The 27,064-nt window shown below is 39.4% G+C and overlaps 1 protein-coding gene and 1 pseudogene across 1 annotated transcript in view; both read right to left on the bottom strand.

Moving 5' to 3' along the window:
- The window catches only part of SVEP1 (sushi, von Willebrand factor type A, EGF and pentraxin domain containing 1), a 181,993-nt gene that overhangs the window by 70,356 nt on the left and 84,573 nt on the right, over positions 1–27,064 (bottom strand). Inside the window, exons 15-24 of the mRNA XM_036260999.1 lie at positions 23,515–23,679; positions 22,496–22,729; positions 19,778–19,939; positions 18,049–18,210; positions 9,270–9,431; positions 8,830–8,921; positions 7,699–7,795; positions 6,056–6,169; positions 3,439–3,552; positions 2,410–2,611 (exon numbers count right to left, since the gene is read on the bottom strand). Of these exons, the coding sequence (XP_036116892.1) occupies positions 2,410–2,611; positions 3,439–3,552; positions 6,056–6,169; positions 7,699–7,795; positions 8,830–8,921; positions 9,270–9,431; positions 18,049–18,210; positions 19,778–19,939; positions 22,496–22,729; positions 23,515–23,679 (1,504 nt within the window). The remainder of the gene's footprint in view (positions 1–2,409; positions 2,612–3,438; positions 3,553–6,055; positions 6,170–7,698; positions 7,796–8,829; positions 8,922–9,269; positions 9,432–18,048; positions 18,211–19,777; positions 19,940–22,495; positions 22,730–23,514; positions 23,680–27,064) is intronic.
- Positions 4,273–5,351, bottom strand: LOC118629935 (annotated as a pseudogene).

Below are 27,064 nucleotides of genomic sequence, written 5' to 3'. Positions count from 1 at the left end.
AAAGCCAAATGTATCAACCTCGGTAACATACAATGTTGCGTGAACAACAACAACAAAACAAATCACAAAAGGATTTAGACAGTATTACACCACTTATGTAACATGTGAAACAATACTATATAATGTTTATGGGGTCTTATATATAATAAAATATAAAGTCTGAATGAGAAAGATACACAGTTGTTACCACTGGGGAAGAAGAAGTGTGTGTGTGTGTGTGTGTGTGTGTGTGTGTGTGTGTGAGTGTGTGTGTGTATTGAAGAAACTCCAGATCTGTCTTCAGAACTTATTCTGTAAAACAAAAGTTGTGAATCAATTATAGAAAAATGCTAAGGTCTGATAATTACTATGATGAGTGCCTGACTTGTGTTATTCTTTGCAATTTTCTCAATTTCTAAAATACTTTCTGATTAAAAGGACCTGTCAAATAAATGGCAGTTAATATTGTTACTAGCACATCCATACCGGGACCTCTTTGGTACTGGCCTAAGGGTGACTAATATAAATAACTGGTGTTTGAGGGTTTGAAAGGAAATCTGTTGGAATGGGGGGGATCTTGACTGAGTTCTCTATATTTGATGGCAAATCTGTTTTAGCTAGAATTTTACTCATCTTTGGGATCGTTATAGCAGTCCAATGACTTGGTCTAAGAAATAGGCTTACTTTGGTGACAACTAACATTCCTTTCTAACAGGAGAGGTTACCTTCCCCTTTCCTCCAGTGAGGACTGAGACACACTGGTATTCATCTATTGTTTGGACCCTGGGGAGCATCTGGAGCTCTGCTGATCGACGGGAAGTTTCTCGTTGTCTGTGGTTAGGTGTCATGTGCAGAAGATGCAAAAGCCTATGGAAAGATGATACTACACCAGCGATTTTCAACCTTTTTCGTCTCCTGACACACACACACTAATTACTAAAATTCTGTGGCACACCAAAAAAATATGTATTTTGCCTATCTGACAAAAAAAAAAAAATAGGTATAATTTGGATTCATTCATACTGGACAGCTACTGTGTTGGCTGTTGTCATTTAAAAAAATTGACAATCTAAGGGAAGAGAGGGCAGTTCCCCTGACTAAGTAGTCAGGTGCGGCATGTCTGAACAATTCCTGTGGCACCCGGGTTGAAAACCGCTGCGCTACCCTGACAAGACCATTTCCATATGGAGAGTGAAAGACACACCGGCAGAACCGGCTCCTGTTTCTTCCACACAGTGTCCTGGCTGTTCCCTGAGGTCGGAACGGAAGGGGGCTGAACCCCAAGAGGGCTGGGAAATATTGCAACTGGGATAGACTTTTAATTTTTTTTCTTTTATCTTATAGAACCCGTGGCATGTTGAGAACAATAAAATTTCCTAATATTTTGCAAGCAAGATTGGTCTGCCTTTTGTATTGCAGAGGCCACAGACCCTGCAAGGGGAAGGGGACAGGACAGGACAGACTTGGTAATGACAAAGAAAAGTACTGGTTTTCAAACCGGATTCCACTGGCCCCCTAAGAACTGCCTGAAGAAGACAAAGTCTTTCTCCTCCCTAAACACTACTATTTTCAACCACAATAAGAAAATGTTTGGAAACCATGCACATAGGATGTAGCCCGGCACTGTGACAGTATGCATGCGTCCTTCTGAATTCATCCAGTGTGAAAATTCCAGCTAAAATAGAAAGCACTCAAACATGAGTTCTGTCTAGTGCTTCTCTATTTGCTTCTTGTGTAACTGTGTTTCCTTTCATCTTTTATTGCCTTCCCAAGTACACTGGCCATCTGTATCCATGGGTTCCACACCTGCAGGTTCAGCCAACCATGGGTCAAAAATAGTCTAAATAAAATGTTATGTGTGGCTGACATGTACTATGTAGTTGGGCGTTCAATGGTTGATGGTTGCATGTGTACTAAACACACAGACACTGTTCTTGTTATCATTCCCTAAACATTACTGTGTATCAACTATTTACATCGCATTTGCATTGTAACAGGTATTATAAATAATCTAGAGATTATTGAAAGTACATGGGAGGATGTGCACAGGTTATATGCAAATACTAGGCCATTTTATATAAGGGACTTGAGCATCCATGGTTTTTGGTATCCGCAGGGGGCCTGGAGCCAGTTGCCCACAGATACTGGAGAATCAGTGTATAGGACAGTGGTCCCCAAAATGCAGCTGTGCACCACACTCATTGGGGAATTTAAATCATGTAGGTTGTCTATTTTAAAATTACAGACTCTACACCAGACTTAGTGAATCAGAACCACAGGTGGTGGGGAGATTCTACTGTAGCTTATCCTGGGGTTAGAATTTGGGAATGGTTGACTTGGGACTCAAAACAATACTCCATAAAGACTGCAGAATGACTGAACAGTTATAAGTAAACAAAAATGGCAGAAAGAACCAGACTAGTCTCTTACCTGAAGTTATTGACACCATCTTTACAGGTAGCTCCATTTTTGCATGGTTGGCTGAGACACTCATCCACGTTTTTTTCACAACGGGTACCCCAAAATCCAGGCGGGCATTTGCACAAGAACCTCCCAACCTGATCTCTACAGACTGCATTATTTAAGCATGGGTTTGACTGGCATTCATTGACTTCTGTTTCGCAATGCAGACCTGGGGATGGATGAGGATGAGAAAGAGCCCAGCTGTTAGTCCCTTGGAGGACTGTGATCAAAGTGCTGACTTCTTGGAGGATGCTGCTTCTCAATGGAGGCTGAAGAGCCACTGGCCGATCAAACTGGCTTGAGATTCATTCTCTGATGAACTCTGGCTTTTCAATATCATTTTAGGACTGTGTTTTTGATAATCTACTCTTTTTACCTTACGTCTTTCTGAAACAAACATTAGTAACAGACATCTGATTGAGATAATGTTAAAAAGTAAAACTAACACATTTAGTTCAACATTTTCCTCTGTTTCTTTGACCTTGCCTCTTTTCTTCCCTGTCCATTTTTTTGGACTTCCTCTTTATCAGTTTTATACACACACACTATTATATATAAATATTATATATAAATATAAATAATATCATATTATTTAGCATCTATTTATAGTATCATCTTACATGATTTATCTCCAGTTCCTTCTTGAATGTTTGTCTTACCATATAAAATAAACTTGTCTTCTCTCTCTGTCTCTGTCTTTCTTTACAAATACACAATGCGCACACAAAGATACTATTTTGTCTGAACTGGTTAGAAGTAAACTGCAGATGTGATGCCCTTTACCTCTAAAATACCTTAACTGCAATTCCCCCCAAAATAAAGACTTTCGTGAAAAACAAAAAACAAAAAACAAAAGAAAGGACATTCTCGTATATAATCACAACACATTTATAAAATCAGAAAATCAACATTGACATATATAATGTCAGTAAATGTAATAAACTGTGGTGCTTTGTAGGACTTTAAGACAACGTAGGAAGAATGAAAACATCCTACCTACGTATCCTCTCACACACGTGCAGCGGTAGCCAGCCACGCCATCGATGCAGACTCCTTTATTTAGACAAGGACTGGAGCTACACTCATTGATATCTTCTTCACAAAGTTTACCTGCAAAGAATCATAAAATATTTGAGCTGGAGGAATTTAGGACAAATACTTTTCAAGCAAGTTGTTCAGGTACAAAGAACAACTGAAAATCATGGCTAAGATGTTTGCAAAAAATGTTGCTCTTTGCCAAACACATCAAAATAGAATGTTTTCTTCTATTGTGTGAACTCCAAAAATTTTCTAGCAAGAAGTCTGATATTGTCAGCATGCAACGGAAAATGACAACCATGCATAGCTAGCTATTTTTTTAGTTAAGAGGGTGTGCTTTTGTTTTAAACTTTTTTTAATCATATTGTTTGTTTGCTAGATGTTCACCCTTTTTTGAGTTGATTCCTTGAGTCTTTAACATGACTTATTTACCTACTAGTTGCAGGTTTATGGTCTTAAACAACACAGCCTGACTATCCCCACCCACACCCCCAGCAACCACCATTCTACTCTCTGTTTCTATGAGCTCGGCTTTTTTATTTCTTTCATAATTGAGATTTTATTAGTTGTTTTGATGATAAGTACACAAACATTTCAATTTGTACACAATTGTTAACATACATACCTAAAACCTAAACAGCAGTTGTGATTCTTTTCTAAATAGTTATTCCGATGACTTTCCAGCTTCAAATTTAAAGGCTCATTTTCCCTAATGGAGTAGTAAGTACCAATATCTTCAAATGTTGATATGCTATCACATCAAAGTCCCACTAATTCATAATTTGATATCACCTACACTACATAATCAAACTTGCGACTTCTCACAGCATGTGAACAGAGGTACCACTGGACTACCACACCAAAGATGTCGCACGGAATTCTGTTGGGAAGAACCAAGATCAGGGAGTGGTAGAAACTATTCTACCAAGAACATGAGAATAGAAGTCATTTAAAATGTTCAAGACATATTAAATGCACAACTGACCTCACATTGCCATTGGTATGCTTTGCATTATAGGACATAAAACTACCCCACCCATGGAATGTTTGCTGGATACCCGAGACGGTCACAGCTTCTCATATTCAATCTCCCACCATTTTCTGGTTGTACCAAAAAATAGCCCTGGCCAGTTTGGCTCAGCGGTTAGAGCGTTGGCCTGTGGTCCTGAGAGACCCGGGTTCGGTTCCCGCTATGGGCGCGTACCTCGGTTGCAGTTTGTCCCCGGCCCTGGTTGGTCATGCGGGTGGCAGCCACTCGATGTGTCCCTTTCACATCGATGTTTCTCTCTCTCTCTCTCTCCCACTCTATCTGTACAAAAAATGGAAAAATGTCCTCGGGTGAGGATAAAAATAAATAAATAAATAAACCAACAAATGAGTTCACCTCTTTAAGAAAAAGCATTTACACTTTAAAAAAGGGGGATGAGGAGGAACCCCTTTTTTCTTAAAAATGTTTCTAAAGCTACTAAAAAACTTGCATTTACAAAATAGTTGATAAAAATATTCGTCTGGGTTGTACAAGAAGGGGGCAGGGACCACTGATAAGATGGGGTACATGACATTCATCAGACTTGGCTTCTTTCTCTCCTGCTGCATCCGAGGCTGGGCTCTCCTGGTTTATAGTTTCTCCATTTTCAGCAGGTAGATTTTCAGGTTCCAGGTTAGCCGCTTTAAACTGTTTTTTTTTTTTTTTGCTCCCTCTTTCCCTTTGTTTGCATGTTTTGTCTGGAGAATTATCCTTTCCTGCTGCGTTTTTTTGGCCTCATTTCCACTATTACAGGGACAGGTTTAGCCGACAGCCTTGCTGATCTTCCCTTGAGCTGCTCCTTCGCTGCCCCCTAGGTGGTAGAGCTGACCTTCCTGTTGGGCATCCTGGCGGTGGTGCACGGTGTGCCGGGTGCCTGTGGGCCACTGTGCACTGAGACCCTTCTCGAGCCTGGGCTGCCACTGCCACTGTAGCCCAAGCTGCTTGGTCCCTCGATGGGGGACGGTGGAAGAACCAGACTGGGTTTGACTTTTTAAGATTCCATATAAGTGAGATTATAGGTCTTTTTCTGTCTGGCTTATCTCACTTAGCATAGTGCCCACAAGTTTCATCTGTGCTGTTGCAAAAGGCAGAATTTCCTTCTTTTTCTGGCTGAATAATATCTGTATCTATATCTATCACATTTACTTCATCCCTCCATCCCTTGAAACACACTTTGGTTCTTTCCGTCTCGGCTACTGTAAATCATGCTCCAATGAACACACAGTTGCAGATATCTCTTTGATATAGTTACTTCCTGTCCTTTGGACCGATTCCCAGAAGTGAAATTGCTGGATCATACGGGAATTCTATTTTGAATGTTTTTAGCAATCGCCATACTGTTTTCCACAGTGGCTTGTTACTAGTTTGTATTCCCACCAACAGTGCCCGAGGGTTTCCTCTGCTCCATGTCCGTGCCAACAGTTACCTATCTTTTGGTAACAGCCATTCTAACAGGTGTGAGGTGGTATTTCATTGTAGTTTTGATTTGCAGCAATGAAATTTTAATGATTCCAAGGTTTATATTGTGAAAGCAAACGTTCCCCTTACCTGTGTAACCCCGTGGACATTCACAAATGAATCCCCCTACTCGGTCTTTACAAATTCCATCGTTGAGGCATGGCAGCGAGCTGCAATCATCGATGTCCACTTCACACTTGGAGCCTAAAATGCAAACCAAACACCGGAGGACAATCAGAGGGAGGGGTTAAAAGGCAATTATGCCAATAATCTGAATTTATGGGGAGTGCTAGTGGTAAAGAAAAAGCCAATATTTGTTAAGTGCTACGAATAAAGGTACTGCCTCTTTCTAAGCAGATTTAAGATATCCTTATAAGAGTATGTAACGGATAGCAAAATATTCCAAGTTGGAAGTGGGGGGAGGGGTACCTGGAGCATAAAATGGAGCCAGGAATTTGGTTAATTCCAAAGTTGAAAATACAAAGTCAAATATACCTGCTACCGAAGTCACTTGGCTAGGGGGTGGGGGGTGGAGCTAAATCCAACCAGAACTCAACTCACAAGCCAGGTGCCCTAGAGTGGTACTGCATCTTCCTGTAGGCAGTCTATGGGCTAGCTCCGCTGGAAACCATTTCTTCCTCTATCGCACAGGGTCTCAAAGTGGGATCCCCCTGGATTAATAGCATCAGCATCACCTGGAACCTGGTAGAAATGCAAATTCTCAGACCTTCCCCAGACCTACTGGATCAGAAATTCCAGGGTAGAGGTCCGGCAATCTGCTTCATCAAGCCCCCAGGTGATTCTGATGCACACCGATGTTGGAGGACCACTGTCCTGAAGGATGCCCTTCCTCAACCTCCTCCTCCATGAGTTCTAGGACAAGATCTTTTCTTTCTTATGAAAGTCAGGAAGAATTTTTTATAAAAATTGAAACATGCACACACAAGCACGCTATAGTAAGTGGAATACCAATATTCTCGATAGCCTTGGGCTATATTTTGTTTTCCAACTTTCCTTTTGCTTATTTTGTGAATTCTTTTACTTAAATAAAAAGGTTTTTCTCATTAAAAAGGTTTCATGTTGGTGGTACAAAATTCAGATAGATGCAAAAACTTTATTTCTGGAAGAAAACAGGGAGTGATTTAAAATAAATTGCAATTTAAAGATATAGTTTATTTCCACTCAAAAATTATGTTTCAGGACTGAGCCAGAATGCGAACCAAACTGCAAGAAAACATAATTCTTATATGATTCCTACATAATCAAGTCCAAAGCCATCTTGTTTTCCTAAGCATAACTTCCAAAAAGATAGAAACAAAGCAGCAAACCATAGCTATCCACTTAGTGTGAAGCAAATGAGGGGAACTGGAATTTGTTTACAAATGTTTATGTTGGACAATCTGCTCTATGTCGAGTGGCATGCATTCAGTTTGTGTTAGAAGGAAATCTTGAACATGGCCTCTGGAACTGTGAATTGTGAGATATGATGCGACTTTTTCATCAAAAAGATAATTCTTTATTCTTCCTTCAAAATGTGCAAAGAAAACTATCATTTGTAAGATATGTGTATACCTTTTTTCACTTACTGGTTTATCTTATTCAACCAAATGTTTGGATTTTGAAATGACCTCATGTATCCTACAGGGTTTATTTTTAATGTCCAAAGTTTGATAGTGCAAGTCACAATAACCTCATATGAAAAACGCATCAGAATTTGCATTCCTCTATGTTACCTGTATATCCAGGCGGACAGAGACAGACGTAACCATGGCCAAGTTGTTGGCAGGTTCCACTATTGTGGCAGGGGTTTAGGAAGCACTCATGGAAAACCTGCCAGCGACAGAAAAGAAATCAGAGACAAAACACTCTATTCCTTTCGAAGCCACCCCGACTACGGAGTTAGGTTTGCAACATTACACAGCCAGTTCCTGTTTTCAGGTGAGGTCACTCAAGCTAGACAGGCTGCTGCCTGCAGACATGTGGTGATGTCCTGGTGACCCCAAGCAGTGTTCCTAAATGCTGGCTGCTGTTAGCATCCACTGAGGTGTCTTAAAGGGATACTAAGGACAGGACCCCAACCCAGACCAGCTAAACCAGGACCTCTGGGAGTGGGATCGGTGCATCACTATTTTAGAAAGTTGACCAGTAGATTCTACTATGTCTCCAGGGTTAACAGTTACAGCTCTAGAAGTCCTTACAAAACCTGTCTCCACTAAGCTTAGTTTGAAATACGACTTATGCAGGCATTATAAATCAGTGTGTTTGGACAAGGCTGTAGGAAGTTAAAATAAGAAATAAAACATTATCCTCCTTAAAAACACTTGAAGCCAAGGAATTTATCATGACATTGGGCAGGGTGAATTCAGAGTAATGGCAGAACAATTAATTTAGTTATGTTCATGAGTTATGCTTTTTAAATTTTTAAAACCCACGCCTTACTCCAATAAATTATTATTTTTGAGGACAAAAAATATTTTAAATAATTTTCATGAAAGTTGAATAACTCTTCCTGTCAATCAGAAAAGGCTTTTGGCTAATCCAAATGCCCTCACTCAAATGACAGGTGGTGCGTATGGTACATTTATTAGTCAATCAACAGGCACCCATATGTACACAATCTCTATACCAGAAATTGCTTGGAAAAAAAATCCCATTTTTTTGGTACTTAGGACTTCCGATGCTGAAGTTTTGAAAGTTCTTACTAGAAGTCACACATAGATACAAGTATTCATTGATACTATTTATGAGTCTTGATTACTTAAAGTTTCAACCCTGGTCATTTTCCTCTGTGTAGCATGTATAATGACAAATTATTTTCTGAACATTCCACTAGAGGAAATTTCATGCACAGAAGACGGACTTGCCTGACTGCTGACTTCATACTTCTTCTTGACATGTCCTGGAGAAGCAAGGGGCACTACGCTTTCCTCTGCAGCGGAGAAGGTGGAACTGAAACCTAATACGACGAGTAGGAAAACATTAGAGAAACGTGCGACTGTGCGGTAGCTATGGCCAAGGTTCTGGCTCTCGGGGCAGGCAAAGCCATAATATTAAAAAATAAAACAGAGAGGGGGATGGGATATGCCATTAAATTCTAGACTTTTAGAAAGAAACTGGAAGTTATCAACATTCCCAAATTAAGAATCTTTGAGTCGCTGTAAAAAAAAAAAAAGTCAAAAAGACAGTTTAACAAGTCTACACACCCAAATCCATGGAAAATGTTAATATTCGGAACTGAAACTACCCAGAGACAAGCAAAAATCACCAACACAGGATTATGTAGAAAGAAAAGATATCATCTTACTGGAGCAGTCTGTGATGGATGTGGCGCCCGTGAAGGTCGTAGTTCCATAAAAGGGACAAGCTAAGCAGAAGGACTTCCCTGCGCTGGGTTGGTAGTAGTCTCGAGGACAGGGATGACAGGGCATTAACCCAGAACGTGAGAATTCTCCTAGTGGACAAGGTACTGCAAAGACAAAAACAAACCATTTGTGGTTGAAGTAACACTGCCCCCATTGAGGAGAAATGCATCCACCCTTGGTTGTAAGGGAGTCACTGAACTGCTAATACATTCTTTTGCACCTATTTAACACCCAGACCATTCTATCACCCAGGTAAATGTTTTGTTTTTCCTTCCTGTCTTTAACAATGTACGCTGATGCAATAAAAATTAGAATAATATTTTTCTACTGATATTTCTACTTAATCATAAGCATTTCCCAAATCATTCTCCCCAATTATTAAATGATATGGTTTTGAATAAATGAAAAATATTACATCCCATTGACAGATCATAACTGATCTGACATTTCATGATCTGACATTTAAATTGATTCTATTTGTTAGCTATTATAAATAATGCTGTCATGAAATTTTCTACATACATTTTCCATTTAAAAAAATTTTTTTTTCTTTTATTAATTTTTCTATTAATTAATTTATTTTTGTTACAGGTGTTTCTCCTTTTGCCCCCATTGACACCCTCCTCCTGATCCTGCCCACCGTCACAGCACTGTCGTCTATGTCCTTTGGTTATGTACATATGCATATAAATTCTTTGGTTTATCTCTTCCCTTTCCCCCACCCCTTCCTCTGAGGTTTGTCAGTCTGAACCCTACAGGCATTTTCAATATAGCTCCAATGATTTCCTTGCATAACAGGTGAGTAGGTGAATAGTTATATCTAAAGTTATGAAAAATTTAAGATTATTGATATATAATGCCAAATCATTAAACAAAATAGTTCTAATTTACAGTTCCATCAGCAGTGTATGAAAATGTTCTTATTGCATGCTCATCAACACTGACTATGATTAAAATTTTTCTGACTTAAAGGTGAAAACAGAATTGTACTGTTATTTTAATTTGCATTTTGATGGTAATTGAAGTGGCTTTTAAAAAATGTTTATAGAAATGTTTATTTCTCCTGTATAGTTGTCTATTATTTATTGTGTGTTGGGGGGGTAAGGGTTCTTTTATTTTTAAACCCTTTAATGTCATTTTGTGGTATACATGCTTTTTGTAAACAACATTGAATACTGTTAACTAAATCTGAAATTCTGGCCAATAATTGGCAGAATATTATTAGCCAAATAAGAAAATAGCTTCAAACATAACATGAGCCTGGATTTTCTTCAATACATTTGGCAGATGGACAATGGGGTAGACTGTCCATGACTAATTCCTTGGGTTGGGGTTTTAGACTGTGACCCAAAGAATGCAGTGGAGTGTAGTTCTTTCCTTGTGTGAACTGGTGTCATCTGTGTGAACATTCAAACCATTATAAACAGAAAACTACTAAAATTATTGACTGATCTGCATAAATTTCAGAATCGAAGAGAGAACACTGAATACAGCTATTTAGGATATCAACATACTTATTATTTAGGTTTTGGATTCTTTGTAATAAAAGTTAGTACGACAGAAATAATTAGCACTATGGTTGAAAGAGAGATGCACTTGAGGCTCAGAGGAGCAGGATTCTCCACATCTCCTTTTTATTGGTGTGACAATCAACTTTAGCTAAACAATAAAGTGGTAGTGATCATCTCAAGACAGTTGGATCCAGCCAGCCAGATCTTTTGATAAGAGTCTTTTGATTGAGAGATGGCAGAAAATATCATAAATACAAATCCTATGTAGGAAAACATATTTCTTGTGGCTGTATTTGTTATATTCATGAAAAGTTTTAAACTATGAGTATCTTTTTTCCACAAAGAATAAATTCATCTACTCTTTGTTGCTAAATCTCAGAGTTTTAGAAAGGACCTTGCATAAACATATGATAAACTTGTTGAGTTTAAAACGAGTTTTCTGAATCTCAAGTTTCCAAAACTGATTGCCTATTTGGAAAAGGTACCTTCCCAACAGCTAATTAAAGTAGCTAATTGAAAGTATAAATCTTCCGCTGGTAAAGGTGTGAAAGTTCTGTTTGAGCGAATATCTATGAGTGTGTATAATAAGCTGAAAACATAAATTCTGTCAATAAAACCCAAGATCCTATAATAAACTGTTTTTAACATATAATTATTTTCAGGACAGCCTAATACTGGGGGAAAAAAAAAGAAAGAAAGACTAAGGCCTTAAAAACTGATGGAATGTAAAAAATTATACTAAGAGATAATACTAAAACCTTAAAATTAAAAGTCAATGAGCCAGTTGTCTCTTCAGAATAGCGAATATGTTGTGTTGTCTATATTTTGTTTTTGGGTACCGAAAGTATAAAATACATTTTTATGTGAAAATTAGTTGAAATTACATTCCAAGGGTAGACAGTGTCATCAGAAATATACTTTCTAGGAGTGGAAAATCAGCATGTAATATATTCTTATATATGCAATAAATATATAAATGTATATATATACATGCACATATATAACATGTATGTATAAACATACACATGCACAATAGCACTATCTAGTACACAGTTCAGTATTAAACACACATATACACATGCACACATACATATGCACATATACCTATGTACTTCCTAATACGCTAATGTCATATGAAAAGAAAGGAGAAGGCCTCATTTTGAATCTTGGCCAAAGAAACTGGTTTCTGACTCAAAAAAAAACGGAACAAAATCTGTCTCACCTCTTCTACTGAGGAGAGAGAGAGAGAGAGAGAGAGAGAAAAAAAAATCTAAACATGCCAAAACTGATATTAAAATAGAGTCAAAAATAGAACACTGAAATGACCAGAGAAAAATGTGACTCAAATGTCTGTTTCCTGATGGTGCTGAGGACAATGCATACAGCCCTGGAGCCAAGTAGATTTTTCTTTTCAATGTTTCCTAGGACAAGGTCAGAGGTCAAAGATTCTCATTCTGAGTCCCCTTTTAACTTCATCCTAGACGGCAAGTAAGAAACGTCGTCATCGGTTCTTTCTCCTATGAGACCACATGTTAACAACATCACCTAAAAAAACATATGTGGGGGGCTTATTCTTCAGCTAAAAAATCATTTAAAAAATAAAAAATTCAGACCTTGATTTGTAATAACTGCCTTAGGAATATTTAATAGCCTAAGAAGTGATAAAAGATGAAATGTATAAAGCATATAATATTACCTTAGCATAGTAATACACTTAAATATAATTGCTATATTGATGAAAGATATTTTAAGTTCAACCTGCTAAAGAATATAAAAAGTGACATCTTAGAAAAAAAATAAGGTAAACTGTACAACATGCTCATAAAAATAAATCAATACAGAAAGAAAGCAAATACAGAAGAAGAAAAAAGTAAAAAGAGAGGGAGGGATGGAGGGAGAGGGAGGGAGAGAAAGAAAATAAGAGAAAGAAAAGAGAGTGTACTGAAAAGTAATATATATGTGGGACCATTTTAGAACTCATACAAAATGAAATTCAAAGTAAAATGGTGTTTATTCAGCACCACAGGAAAGAGGATTGAGTTCTGTCTTTTCCAATTCTCACTCATGACAAACAGAATGTGGTTAAATTTGTGCTAGTACTAGGAGAAATAGGCCAGTTACCAGAAGTTTGGGAACTTTCTGGAAATCATAGTGGTTTAATTGCAATAATTTGGTATTAGACAAACCCCAAGGCTTACTTGGAAGCTAAAGGGAAAAAAGTCATCAAATGTGTACTTGTTTCACTGTAAAAATCTCAGTTGCTTTTGTGGTTGAAGAAAGGGAGAGAGAGAAAATTCTCCCCAAATTAGTTTGTATACTGAAAAAGTAAGAGTTTCTGATAGATCTGTTTCAACCGTAATGTGAAGCCTTGTTTGACTTTAAATAAATAAAAAATCCAGAGCTGGTATTACACCACAGTCATGGTTTATGAGTCTCAACTAGATCCTAGGGAAATTCTCGACTCTTCGGTGAAACACTGGGTTGATGAGTACTACTTGCCCACTTCCCCAGGTCTAAGACTTTCATCCACTCTGATCCTACTAGGCAGATAATTTTAACAGGTGGAGTATATAAAAATCTAAAATATGTTTTCCCTGTAGCACTAAAATTATGAAGACTACACCTCCCAGGATAAAATCCTGGACGCTTCCTTGCCCCTCAAAGGTCCTGAGTATGTAGTTGTTTTCTAGGCGTCTCGGTCCCTAATTAGATGCAGCTGTATGAATATGTGGCTGGCACGCAACCAGGATGGAAGGTAGGGGTGTGTGTGTGTCTTGAGAGAAATGGGGAACCAGCAGATTGGCTTCTTAGAAATATCACTTATTCAATACAGGGAGAGCTTTTTAATTTTTAGATTGCCACAGACCTTAGGTTTTTAAATAAGAGAATGGCTTCCGGTCAAGATGGCGGGTAGGTAAATGCGGTCTCTCCTCCCACAACCACATCAAAACTACAGCTAAACTACAGCACAACCATCATTCAGAACCGCCTGACATCGAGCTGAATGGAAGTCCTAGACTACGGAATTAAAGCAGCAGCCACATCGAGACTGGTAGGAGGGCGGAGGGGACGGGCTGGTCCCACACCCACGTGTGGCAGATAAAAATCAGGAGGACACCTCGGCTGGGAAGGTCCTCCCTGAGGACTGAGGGGTCCCCGTCCCACACCAGGTGCCCCGCTCAGGGTGCCAGTGCCAGGAAGAGAATCCCCATCACTTCTGGCTGGAAAAACCAGCGGGAACTGAGGCTCAGGGAGGCTGAAGCTGCGGGAGCCCCAGGCAGCTCCTTAAAGGGCCCGCACACAGACTTACTCGGACTCGCTCCCTCTGAGCTCAGAGGGGAGGCTCTTGAAGGGCGCCAGAAACATACAGGGAAGAACTGAGCTGTTTAGCCTCAGGATGAGGACTGGAGGGGCAGCTTTCTCCTGGACAAACGTGCTGTCAGAGGCCTTTGTTCCTTTGGTGAGCCCTTCCCTGGGGCGGCAGACAGCCACCATATCTGGGACTCCAGCAACCTGGCTCACACTAGTAGCCCCGCCCTGCTGACCCCCTGAGGCCCCGCCCCACCCCACCCAACTTTCGGGCCCACCCAAGCTGTTTCCAAAGGCTTTACCGTAGGATTGGCCTGTCTTGGATCCTGCTTCAGAGTTTCCTAAAATCTCTAAAACAAGCAGCATCTGGTCTCAGCGAGCCCCATACCTCTCAGTAAGTGGCCCCAGGCCTGGCACTAGAAGCAGCCATCGGCAGATCACTTTGTAGCTCATGCCTGGTGGCCGGGGATAGAACACAGGCAGTGGCTGACCTTGCCCCAGAGCCAGCACACCCAGTAGACAGCTTCAGACTACATCAAAATACCACCACCCAACCACCTCTACAAGTGACACACTCAATGAGCAGACTGAGTGGCTACCAGAGCCCCTATGAAGTAAATCTTGCTCTGTGTGGTGGGGCCCTACACAGCTGATCCTCCAAGGTAGTCAGAGGCCAGTGTCCAGTGGGTACAGCCGACTTGCAGCTGATCAGCCTGAGTAAATCCCTCCCATTGACGTGCCAATGGCAATCAAGAATCAATTACAACAGAAGGATGTACAGTCCACACTAGGGGTGCACCTCGAGGGCCCAGCTGGGAGACTGTGCCACTGGATCCTATGGGACACCTACAACAATAGGCCACCCTATGAAGCCTAGGAGACATAGCAACTCTACCTAATACATAGAAACAATTGCAGGGAAGCAGCCAAAATGCGGAGACAAAGAAACATGTCCCAAATGAAAGAAAAGAACAAAACTCCAGGAAAAGAACTAAATAAAATGGAGATAAGCAATCATTCAGATGCAGAGTTCAAAACACAGGTTATAAGGTTGCTCAAGGAACTTGGTGAAACATTCAAGGGACTTAGTGAGACCTCCAAGGAACTTAGTGAGAACATCAACAACATCAAAAAGGATGTACTAACTGAAATAAAGAATAATTTGCCCTGGCCAGTTTTGCTCAGTGGTTAGAGCATCGGCCTGCAGTCCAGAGAGATCCAGGTTCAGTTCCCGCTAAGGGCGCGTACCTCGATTGCAGTTTGTCCCCAGCCCTGGTTGGGTTGTGCAGGTGGCAGCTACTCGATGTGTCCCTTTCACGTTGATGTTTGTCTCTCTCTCTCTCTCTCTCTCTCTCCCCCTCTCCCTCCCTCCCTCCCACTCTATCTGAACAAAAAATGGTAAAATGTCCTCAGGTGAAGGAAGGAAGGAAGGAAGGAAGGAAGGAAGGAAGGAAGGAAGGAAGGAAGGAAGGGAAAGAGAGAGAGAGAGAGAGAGAGAGAGAGAGAGAGAGAGAGAGAGAGAGGAAGAATAATTTACAAGGAATCAATAGTTGAGTAGGTAAAACCAAGAAGCAAACCATCAATTTGAAATATAAGGAAGCAACAAACACCCAATCAGAACAGCAAAAAGAAAAAAGAATCCAAAAAATGAGGATAGTGTAAGGAGCCTCTGGGACAACTACAAGTGTGCCAACATTCGCATCATAGGGGTGCCAAAATGAAAAGAGAGAGAGCAAGAAGTTGAAAACCTATTTGAAAAAATAATGACAGAAAACTTACCTAACTTGGTGAAGGAAACAGACATATAAGTTCAGAAAGCACAGAGAGTCCCAAACAAGATTAACCCACAGAGGTCCACACCAAGACACATCATCATCAAAATGCCAAAGGTTAAAGACAAAGAGAGAATCTTAAAAGAAGCAAGAGAAAATCAGTTCATTACCTACAAAGGAGCCCCCATAAGACTGTCAGCTGATTTCTCAAAAGAAACTTGGCAGGCCAGAAAGAAGTGGCAAGAGATATTCAAGGTGTTGAAAAGCAACGACCTACAACCAACATTACTCTATCCTGCAAAGCTATCATTTAGAATCGGTGGACATATCAAGAGTTTCCCAGACAAGATAAAACTAAAGGAGTTCATCACCACCAAACCAGTATTATATGAAATGTTGAAGGGTCTTCTTGAAGGAGAAGAACAAAAATGTGAACAATAAAATGGCAATTAATACATATCTATCAACAATTGAATCTACAAACAAAATGAGCAAGCAGAACTGAAACAGACTCATAGATACAGATAACTTTTTGATGCTTGCCAGATGGGTGGGGGCTGGGGGGATGGGTGAAAATTATGAAGGAATTAAGAAGTACAAATTGGTCGTTAGACTGATGAACCTAAAAGGGAAGGGGGGAGGGGAGGGCAATATAAGATAAACCAAAGAACATCTATGCATATATGCATAACCAATGAACACTGACAATAGTGTGGGAAGGTACAAGGGGGATGGGATTGGGGAGGAGAGGGTCAATGGGGGAAAAAAGGGGGGAACATCTGTAATACATTCAACAGTAAAGATGAGTTAAAAAAATACTTAAAAAGAAAAAAAGAAAGAAAGAAAAGAAAGAGTGTAGAGAATGGGGAGAATAGACAATTTTTTTAAAAAGTCACCTTACAACCAGGCAAGTTTAGTTTGTTCTGTGATGTAGCAGAGGGAGGCCAGCAACTTTATATTTTTAATCCAGTTCCATTGATTTTCCAAAATAGTTGCAGTTTTTGGAATTCTGGACATAAATCGACCTTAACTTCATTCCTTGATTTCACTGTCATTCTAAACTTTCATCTATCATTTTTGTTAGTCTTCCAGTTTTTACACTGCTGGAAATCTGTACTTGATAGGAATGTTAGAACTACTTGAAAATTGGAGCTCTAATCTTTTTATTTATATTTAAACCAATGGTTCTCAACATGTCCCTGGACCAAGTGGAATCAGCTTCACTTTAGAACCAGCCAGAAATGCAGCTTCTCAGGCCCACGCCAGACCTGCTGAATTAAAAACTGTTTTGCCCTGGCCGGTTTGGCTCAGCGGTTAGAGCGCCAGCCTGTGGTCCTGAGAGACCCATGTTCGGTTCCCGCTAAGGGCATGTACCTTGGTTGCAGTTTGTCCCCAGCTCTGGTCAGTCGTGCGGGTGGCAGCCACTTGATGTGTCCCTTCACATCGATGTTTCTCTCTCTCTCTCTCTCTCTGTTCCTCTCTCTCCCTCCCACTCTACCTGAACAAAAAATGGAAAAATGTCCTCGGGTGAGGATAAAAAACAAAAAAAACAAAACTGTTTTAACAAGCCCTCCATGTGAACATTTGAAAGTCAAAATTAGTCTACACGACTTTTTCTGTTGTTTTAGAATCACCTGGGCTAACTTAAAAAGAAAACCACACAAGTTAAATCAGAATGTCTGGGGGTAGAGATTGGACTTCAGTATTTTCAAAATACGGATGTAAATGTGCAGATGATTCTAATGTAGCCAGAGTGGATAACCACTCATGAAAATCTTCACACTGTAGGGAATGACATGTCATAATTCATAGAATATACTTTTTTAGAGTTTCAAGGAACATTGGATAGGACTTCATTTTATAAATGAGGAAACACAGTTCCTTGTTCTACCAACTAATGAAGCTATATGTTTATCACTACTGAGGGTCAAGTCTCATATTTCTTTGGTTGCTAACAGCATTAGCACGGTGTTTATATTGCAGGTGTTTATACTTAAGTATTGGCTGGATGAATAAAAGGAAACACTCTATGAAGAGACAGTTATCTACATTCGTTGCATACAGTAGACATATGGTTTTGCATAGAACCTAGTAGGTTTGAAGAAATATCAGTCTAAGGCTCTGATAACCTCCACAAGCAGAAATGTCCACAGCTCCTCTTTTCACAGTTGATGTGTTTTCTGGACACGAGAGGCAGCTCCGGGCACCAAAGGCTGGCTGATAACTGCCCAGTGGACACGATTCGCAAGTCTCAAGCCCATTTGATGAGTAGGTACCTTGTTTACAAAGAGCTAAAAAGTAAAAAGGAATACAGTTAATAATGATGACATTAAGCTGCAAACAACTAGCTCTGTGTAGGATAGGGTTTTCTGCATTTTAATTTATTGAGGACAGACTGAAGGACACAAACTCCAAGCATACAAAATGTATTTTAGTCTTCCTCATGCTTCTGTATACTAGTAAGTTTTAACTCATTTCCAGTTCCTTCCATAGTGCAAAAAAGGTGCCAGCTTATTTATGAGGCTCTAACCTAGTGTGAGGTTTGTTTCTATCACTCAAGAGAACAGTGGACAAGCTGAGAACTTATGCAAGAGCAGTAAGTAAGTACTTTTTGAGTGAAGTTAGAAATCTGCATTTCAGAAAGTCACTGTCATAAGAACAAGTTAGCATGGGGGACCTGCTCTTGCATAAGTTCTCAGCTTATCCACTGTTCTCTTGAGTGACAGAAACAAAACCTCACACTAGGTTAGAGCCTCATAAATAAGCTGGCACCTTTTTTTGGATTAATGTAGAACTGGCCTGCCCGGACAGTGTGGCTCAGTGGTTGAGCATTGACTCATGCACAAAGAGGTTGCTGGTTCAATTCCCTGTCAGGGCACATGCCCACATTGTGAGCCAAATCCCCAGTGGGGCACATGCAGGAGGCGGCCAATCGATGTTTCTCTCTCTCTCTCTCCCTCTCCCTTTTTCTCTCTCTCTCTAAAAAAAAAAAAAAAAGAACTGACCTTTCCACCTCCTCTTACCTACAGACATGATTTCACTGGAGGGCTGGAGGAGTAGAAAGTGAAAATCATCTTAGCTCCAGGCCCAGAGAGGTTAATTAAGCAACTTTCTAAAATTCACTGCAGTGGTTTTGTAGTAGTGGAGTCAGGACTCTGGCTCCAAGTGTGCTGCCCTTCCCCTCGCCCTTGTCTTCCACATGACTTTCAGGACTGCTAGCACATTCAGTGCACTTCCAGTCACCCGGCACTGCTCTGGATTCGTATCTGCCATGTACCTCCACGCCTGCATTTGCAACAACAGCAAGGAGGCCCAAGTTTTACATCTCCTCTTTTAGGTGTGTCTCACTGTAACTTCAATTATGAAAGAAAATGTTTCCATAAAAAATGTTCACTGAGAAGAACAGTAAAATATGTTGAAAATATTTTATTTAGTGGCAAGAATATATCCATATATATATCTGTAGGTATAAATTGCAAGTAAATGGAGAGCTTATCCCATCAAATCAAATACTATTCTAGCAAAAAAAGCAACCTAATAATTGCTAAGTGTTATCAAAGTCCTTCCCACCAAATAGGTGAGGTTCAATAAAAAAATCTAAGCTAGCTGATGAATGTGGATGGAAATCATTGACAGTGGAGTTGGACTTAGACCAACAGAATTTTCCAAAGGGAAAGATAAATGGACTTCTTTAAAGTATGGGAAACATTCAGGTAATCTTTTATAATTAAAAGAAAAAAATAAAGTAAAACAATAACTTTCAGTGATGTTCTTATTTCATCCTATTTGCCATTTAGATTCCAAAGCTAGAGACAAAATTAAGGCTTCCTCTGCATAAAATGTGCACGTGGCTTCTACCTTTACATTCCAAGATGTTTCTTGAATGGAGATATTCAGTGTCAGTCCCAGTTGGACAGAGTTTGCACTCAAGTTGCCCTTCTTCATCTTGATAAGATCCCATCAAGCAGCTTTCACAGCCAAAACGCTGCAGAGAATAATAGGTTCCCACAGGGCATTTGACTGAAGATAAAATGAATAGGAAACACTGAATATAGTAAACAACAACAGTGGAAAACAGGAACACACTTGGTATCTCTTCTCCTTAAGCAAGAAGTAAAAAAGCCTGTTTCCAGGTACTATTGTTTCCAGGTTAGTCAGCCAGAGGTTTACTCACAGGACAAACCTTCCAGAAATGTATTCCTAGAAACCAACAGTGTAATGGAGAATGAATGTGCTATACCACTTATATTAGTCTGACTAGCCATAGAATAGAACTAAAATGAGAATGTACTAACAAAGTAAACTTATAACTTATATAAAGGTACCCATATTAATTTTAGTAAATGTTTAACCCAGCTTGTTACTCTAACGTGATTTTTCTCAAAGCTGGAGCTTACATGTCAAAAGTTATTTTTGTTTTTGTTTTTTAGTATACTTTGCAGTTCAGGAGTGAACCTAGGAAGCATCCTGGCCTCGAGATCCCGCTGATACTGACTGCCCAGTCACAGGAATTCAGGTGACAAAAGACAGATGGTCAATTCAAGAATGGTGACAATCAAGATCCACATCAAGGGCCAGTTAGTCATGCCTGCCATAAATTGCTAACAGCCTATTTTTCAGCATATTTCAGAAACTGGGTGTCCTGAATTCTGCCTGGGTGTGGGGCTTGAACACCAGACTTGGCTTATGTTTAAGATCTACATTGGAACCAGCAAGAACACTGCCTGCATGTTCCTAGCCCTCCCTAATTTCTTTTTTCTGCTTTCCTTCTCCTTTCTGATAAAATCCCTGCTTGCATTAAAATGTTAAGATGGGATTTAGGATGAGAGTCTCCCATCTTCTCAGGTTGTCAGCACTTAAATAAACCTCTTTCTTTCTCACCAGCACCTGCCTCATGAGTTTGTCTTTTGTTGAGGCAGGCAGTGGAACCTGTGTTTGGTTCCAACAGTAGTAGATTTTCTGTCTTTCTTTCTTTTTTTTATAAAATGCAAATTCTTGATTACCAAGCTTAGGGTTTGTATGTTAGGGGCTTTAAACTGTGTGTAAAGTTTCAGAAAGCTAGATCATACTGGGAAACACATAGCTAACAAGGAAAAGGCTACTGAAAAAAGGATAAAACAATGAACATTTAGGCTAATTTGAGGCTCTAAGATATTAAAAACATTTCTTAGCTGTTTCTATGATGAAACTGACTGCTTGTCCATTAGAGCATCATTTCTAGAAACAAAAACAGGCAAAGGTGGTGAGCCTAAAACAGGTGAGTTACGTAGACCCTTGTCTCTGAATTACCGCCCCCTGAAGACAAGTCTGAGGAATTCAGAGCCATCGCTCCAAGGAAAAAGGCCAGTTTTAGGATCTTCCTTCCCAAAAGATTTGGTTTACTATTTGCCAGGCTTGGAGTGAATCTGAATTTCTTAGACCAAAGTGGAACATGAACCTCACTGAAAGGCTGCTAACAAAGGTAGTATTTTTATAGAGAGGACACTTGCAGTTAGTAGCTAAGGAATCCTGAGATGTTAAAGTAGTAAGAACATCGTGCCCCCAAAGTGCCAGGGGCATTAGTTCTGGAATGGGGCCTGAGTCATGATGCATTTCAACAAGTACTTTCGGTGACACCAATACAGGCAGTCTGAAGACCACATCGAGAAATGTGGAATGCTGCTTAAGGCTCAGAATGACAATTTTAATGTGCTTTTGTTGGGCTGAATTAATCTCACTATGGAAAATCCAATTGAATTCTGGGAATAGCACTAAGAATTGTTAAGAAAAGTTTTCTAACCAGGATGCAAGATCCCTCACCTAAGGAGAGGTTGACAGAGAGTCTTATCGTTTGGTGCAGTTGAGTATACAGAGTTTCGTTAGAGGACATTCCACTATCTATAGATGGTAACTTACTTGGGAGGCAGGCTGGAACTGATCCAGACTGCGGCAGCCTACAATAGGGGTTAAAAGTTAAAGGGCTGAGGGAAGAAGAACGGGGAACGACTGCTTAATGACTCCTTTGGGGGTCATGAAAACGTTTGAGAACTATGGCTGAGGGGATGGTTCAAGAAACTTGTCAATGTACCACTGAACTGTACACTTTAAAATGGTTAATTTTGTGCCATGTGACCTTGGTGTTGGCTGCCCGAGTGGGAATCGTCCTAATGCGTTCAGACTTACTGGGCAAGTTCTTGGCCTCCCTGGTTTCAGTTTTCTCATCTGTAAAATATGCTCCATCAGAATGGCACCTCACTGAGCTGCTAAACAGCATTAAACACGGGAGGTTTAATGCTGTTCAGCAGATACAGAAAAATGGTGAAATACTGTAAGTTATTATTCCTGGAGCTGCTACTGAAAGCGGTGAGGTCTAAAGGTCTATGAATAAAACTAATATTCGAGGTCCTCATCTAAAATAGTGTTCTTGTCCTAATCAATAGGGCCTATTTGGACTTTTGAGACAAAACAGTAATAACAACCACACAACAATAGCGAAAGGTATGTTTCACTTCAATATCCCATTATAGTTTGAAAACGCTCTACCCATATCATTTAACCCGAGACACCAAGTATTTTAATTGCAGGGAAGAGTCTTACCACACATCCGACCTCTGAGCACTGAGCCCGGCCTGCAGAAGAGGAAAGCCTTTTCTGTTTCTAAGGAATTGCTATCGGCTACAAGGATTTCAGACGCAAGCTGAAAGGAATACATGGGCTCCTTATCAAGGGTCAGTTTCAATCGATTTGTGATCGTTTCCAACGTGTTAATGAGTCGTTGCTGATTTTGAAATTCAACGGTATCATTTCTTTCCTCGGGTAAAGGCACACTAGCTGAGATAAAAACAAGACAAAATAAAACATAACACACACACACACACACACACACACACGGTGTTTTAGGAAGCCACTGGTAGGTAGTTTTCCCCTAAAAGAAATGGCATATTAAAAATCTCCCAGGAGCCCTGGCCAGTTTGGCTCAGTGGTTGAGTGTCAGCCTGCGGACCAGAGAGTCCGGCGTTCAGTTCCTGCTAGGGGCACGTCCCACAAAAAAAAAAAAAAAAAAAAAAATCTCCCAGGAAAATAAACTTCAACTGGACATGCAAATTCTTTCTTTTTAAAGTATGCATTAGTTCATCATACCAAGATGAGAACACAGCAGGGTGCTTGTTGCTACCAGAACCATAAAAAACATTTGTGATATTAATTTGCAAAAAAAAAAAAAATCACAAGACTTAGGTGACCGTGCTATCCCTAATTTTCAGTTCCAAGACCATTTCCTGATAATAACCAATGGAAGATCTGAAAACTAGGTCTGCAACTTGCCCTGGCCAGTGTGGCTCAGTTGACTGGAGCCACACTGAAAGGTCATGGGTTCGATTCCAAGTCAGGGCACATAACCAGGTTTCAGGTTCGATCACTAGTCAGGGTACATATGGGAGGCAACTGATTGATGTTTCTTTCTCACATTGATGTTTCTCTTTTCCTCTCTCCCTTTCCCCTCCCCTCTCTCTAAAATCAATAAAAACATATCCTTGGGTGAGGATTAAAAACTAAATAGGTCTGCAACTAAGAATTTCACATAATATTATTTTTTCAAACGGACCGTGTGTCCTTACCTGTGATGTTAAAAATTAACTTAATTTTGTGGTCAGTTAAGGGGGCACTTCTTTTAATCCGGGAAGGTCTGGCCTTGCCAGCACCTGCGGGTGTCTCTTGCACAGAGTCCAAGAAGTCGTCGTAAGAATAATCCAGTCGATTCGCTGCACCCCAGCCACCTGGTCCTGGACACATGCGGTAGAGAAACAAATGATTCTATCATTGCATTTTTATCAGCGTTTAGGTTCAAAGGTTAAGCCACAAGTCAAATTACCTTTAACCCCCGCTTAAATTACCCATATGTACCACATACACGGTTTCGTCTATAATCTCATATTGTAATTTTGAGGCACTTTGTATTAAATATAGATTACCAATGAATTACATTAAAAGTAGAAAGAAAAGCTTCTATGCAGCTACACAGACATTCACGCCATCCTATCTTTAGAGGTAAATGGTGGGTGACTGTGGAGTTTTGATCAATTCTTATTTCCTCTCAGGGTTCGCTCCATTTAAAAAAATCAGCTTTACAAATTTAACAGATTTTCTTTGGTGAAGATTATTCAGGATCTCTGCATAGTTTCTGAAAGCAGTTTATGGTTAAATACACACACACGCAGACACACATACACACACAACCATACGGGAGGAAACACAGATGTGTGTGCTCCCCAGATGCCCTCAGTATCACTGGGATCAACTACATGGATTCAGCTTGTGGCTTCTTGATATATGGTGTATGGCTGCACAGTCTTAGTCCAGTTACTTTCATCTCTCAGAACCTTAATGAATTCCTTTACAATCTGGGATCTTTATTTTTACCTCCTAGTACTGTTGGTGGAATAATTGAGTCAATATGTATAAATCATCTAGCTCAATATTTGACTCATTCTAAAACCTCAGTAATAATATAAATATTTGCCTGGCATACTGGTATTGCTCAGTTAAGTGCTTTAAACATCAAAATCTATTTATACAGTCCTGTCTACCTAAGGAAGTTATTTATTGAGGAATTTTTTTTCTTAATTTATGTCTTTGGCCGTTAAAATGAATTGAGATCAATATTTTTGTTTTTTAAACTTTTCCCCCCACATCTATTATGTAACTACTACAGAAAAAAAAACAACAGATGAGCAAAGAGAAAAATATAAAAAATTACCTACAATTCTACCACATAGAAATAATTCCAATAACATTTTAGGCAAGATTTTTTCTATGAATACATAGATAAACACATATTAATTTATGCATATGTGTGTGTGTGTGAATAAAAAAAATAAACATAAACATGCCACACTTTTAACAAAACAAGATTATATATTTATTTATAATTAGGTAATCTTTTTCAAACTCTCTCAATCACATATTATGATATTTCTGTGTCAAGTGGTTTCAAACGTTTCTTCTATGGCTATTCCACGAACTAACCAGGTTTCTATTTTCAGACTTGTAGGTTATTTCAACATTTTAGAACATCTTTGAATATGCAGTATTTCATAGAGTGCAAGACCCCATCAGTGAAGACCATCCCAATTCCAGAGATGTCCAAATAAAAAATGTACATCTTAGATTGTATAAAATGTAGTATTAGCTTGATTCTTACCTTGAAAAATATTTTTAGAGGTAGAATTTCTGGGCCTGAGCTTTTTTAATCCTTTAGATGCAGATGGTCAAATGTCCTCCAATTTCCCTCGGAGTACAATCTATGGGTATGATTTTTCCCTATACCCTTGCCAATTTGGGTATTATTCTTATTTGACTCTGTTAATCTGACAGGTCAAAGTGGCCTCTCATTTTAGTTTTAATTTGAATTACATGATCATTATGAGGACAAACCATTTTAATATATTTATGGGCCCTCTGTTTTTCACACATTATGATCTGTGAAGGTATTGTTATAAATGCACACTGATCTTGTGACTATTGTAAAGACATTCCAGGAGGAATTTTGTCTCTTAGGATCACTGGTATCACTGCCTATGTCTGAACCTAGAAACTGCCATTTGCATCCCTATTGGATGACAAATACTGTCCATCTTAAAGCTGACTCCCTCTATGTGTATCCTTGTACCCTCACAACCTACCTCGACAATCTGGGGGGGAAGCCTGGTCACGTGTGACAGAAGAGGCATTGTTAGTCTACACGTGCCCACTACCGATGCCGCTTTATATTATATTGTCTAAAATTTTAATGTCCAACAAGTTCACTGAGAAGCTGCACATAATACCGTAGTTAAAAATGAAAAACAACCGCCCTGGCTGGTTTGGCTCAGCGGTTAGAGCGTCGGCCTGTGGTCCGGAGAGACCCGGGTTCGGTTCCCGCTAAGGGCACGTACCTCGTTTGCAGTTTGTCCCCGGCCCTGGTCAGTTGTGTGGGTGGCAGCCACTCGATGTGTCCCTTTCACGTCAATGTTTCTCTCTCTCTTTCTCTTCCTCTCTCTCCCTCCCACTCTATCTGTACAAAAAATGGAAAAATGTCCTCCAGTGAGGATGAAAAAAATAAAAATAAAAAACAACCCAAAGTCTGACAACAGAAAATTATTTACAGAAATTAAAACGAATTGATTGATAAAATAATACATGGATATTTAAATTATATTGATGTGTAATACTGAATGACATAAAAATGTCCTTGATATAACGTTAACTAAAAATTCATGTTTATAACAAACACACACATATAGTTATAGATATTAATATATTAACAAAATTATTTCTGGGATTGTAGATTATCTCCATTTCATTCTTTGTTTTTAATACTAAATCACTAAAAATATTCCAAGTATTAGCAACAAAAAGGATGCCTGCTGTATGTCAATTAATACTCTCAAATAACTTTCTAAGCATCTCACTTGAACTTATTCATTTAATCTTTACAATGGCCCCATGAGTTCTGTACTCTTATATCTTCATTTCACAGGTGAGGAGACTGAGGCATGGCATAGTTCGGTCAATTGCTCAAGACCACACAGCTAGTAGGTGGTAAAGCCAGGATCTGGACCCAAAGAGTACATCATAGAGTCCATGAGCTTCAATAAACCATGACACTATTTTGTTGTCACCATTACTTCGTGAAAAAATTACTCTGGAAGTTTTAGACAGTTTTATAAAAATGAAATAAAAGAAAGAAGAAGAATTACTGGAGAGGACAATGATTTTGCTAATCAAGAGACAACTGAAATCACCTAAAAATATTAAGGTAGTACGCAAAATACCCATGCTTTGGAATGACATTAATAAAAGTTATGTGTCAATTATATCTCAATAAAAAAGAAGGACAAACTGCTCAGAGTCTACATGAAGAAAATAACAAAATTCCAACTCAAGGCATATTAGGCTTGAATGAATACAATCTTATCATATTCTGGGTGAGGAAACTGAATATTTTACATGTGTAACTATTTAAAATTAAATTGCAATTTAAATCGAATGCCATATAAAAAATGCTGTTAGAACTTTGTAACTATGAGCCTCCTCTGAGGCATCGTATCAATATTTGAATGTGACTTGGTTTTCTTAGTTTTTATCATCTTGAAGAGATTTAACTAACAGTTTGGAATAATGTATTTG

Source organism: Molossus molossus, unplaced genomic scaffold (genome assembly GCF_014108415.1).
Source record: "Molossus molossus isolate mMolMol1 unplaced genomic scaffold, mMolMol1.p scaffold_m16_p_14, whole genome shotgun sequence".
Lineage (NCBI taxonomy): Eukaryota > Metazoa > Chordata > Mammalia > Chiroptera > Molossidae > Molossus > Molossus molossus.
This window is presented reverse-complemented; position numbering and strand designations above follow the sequence as displayed.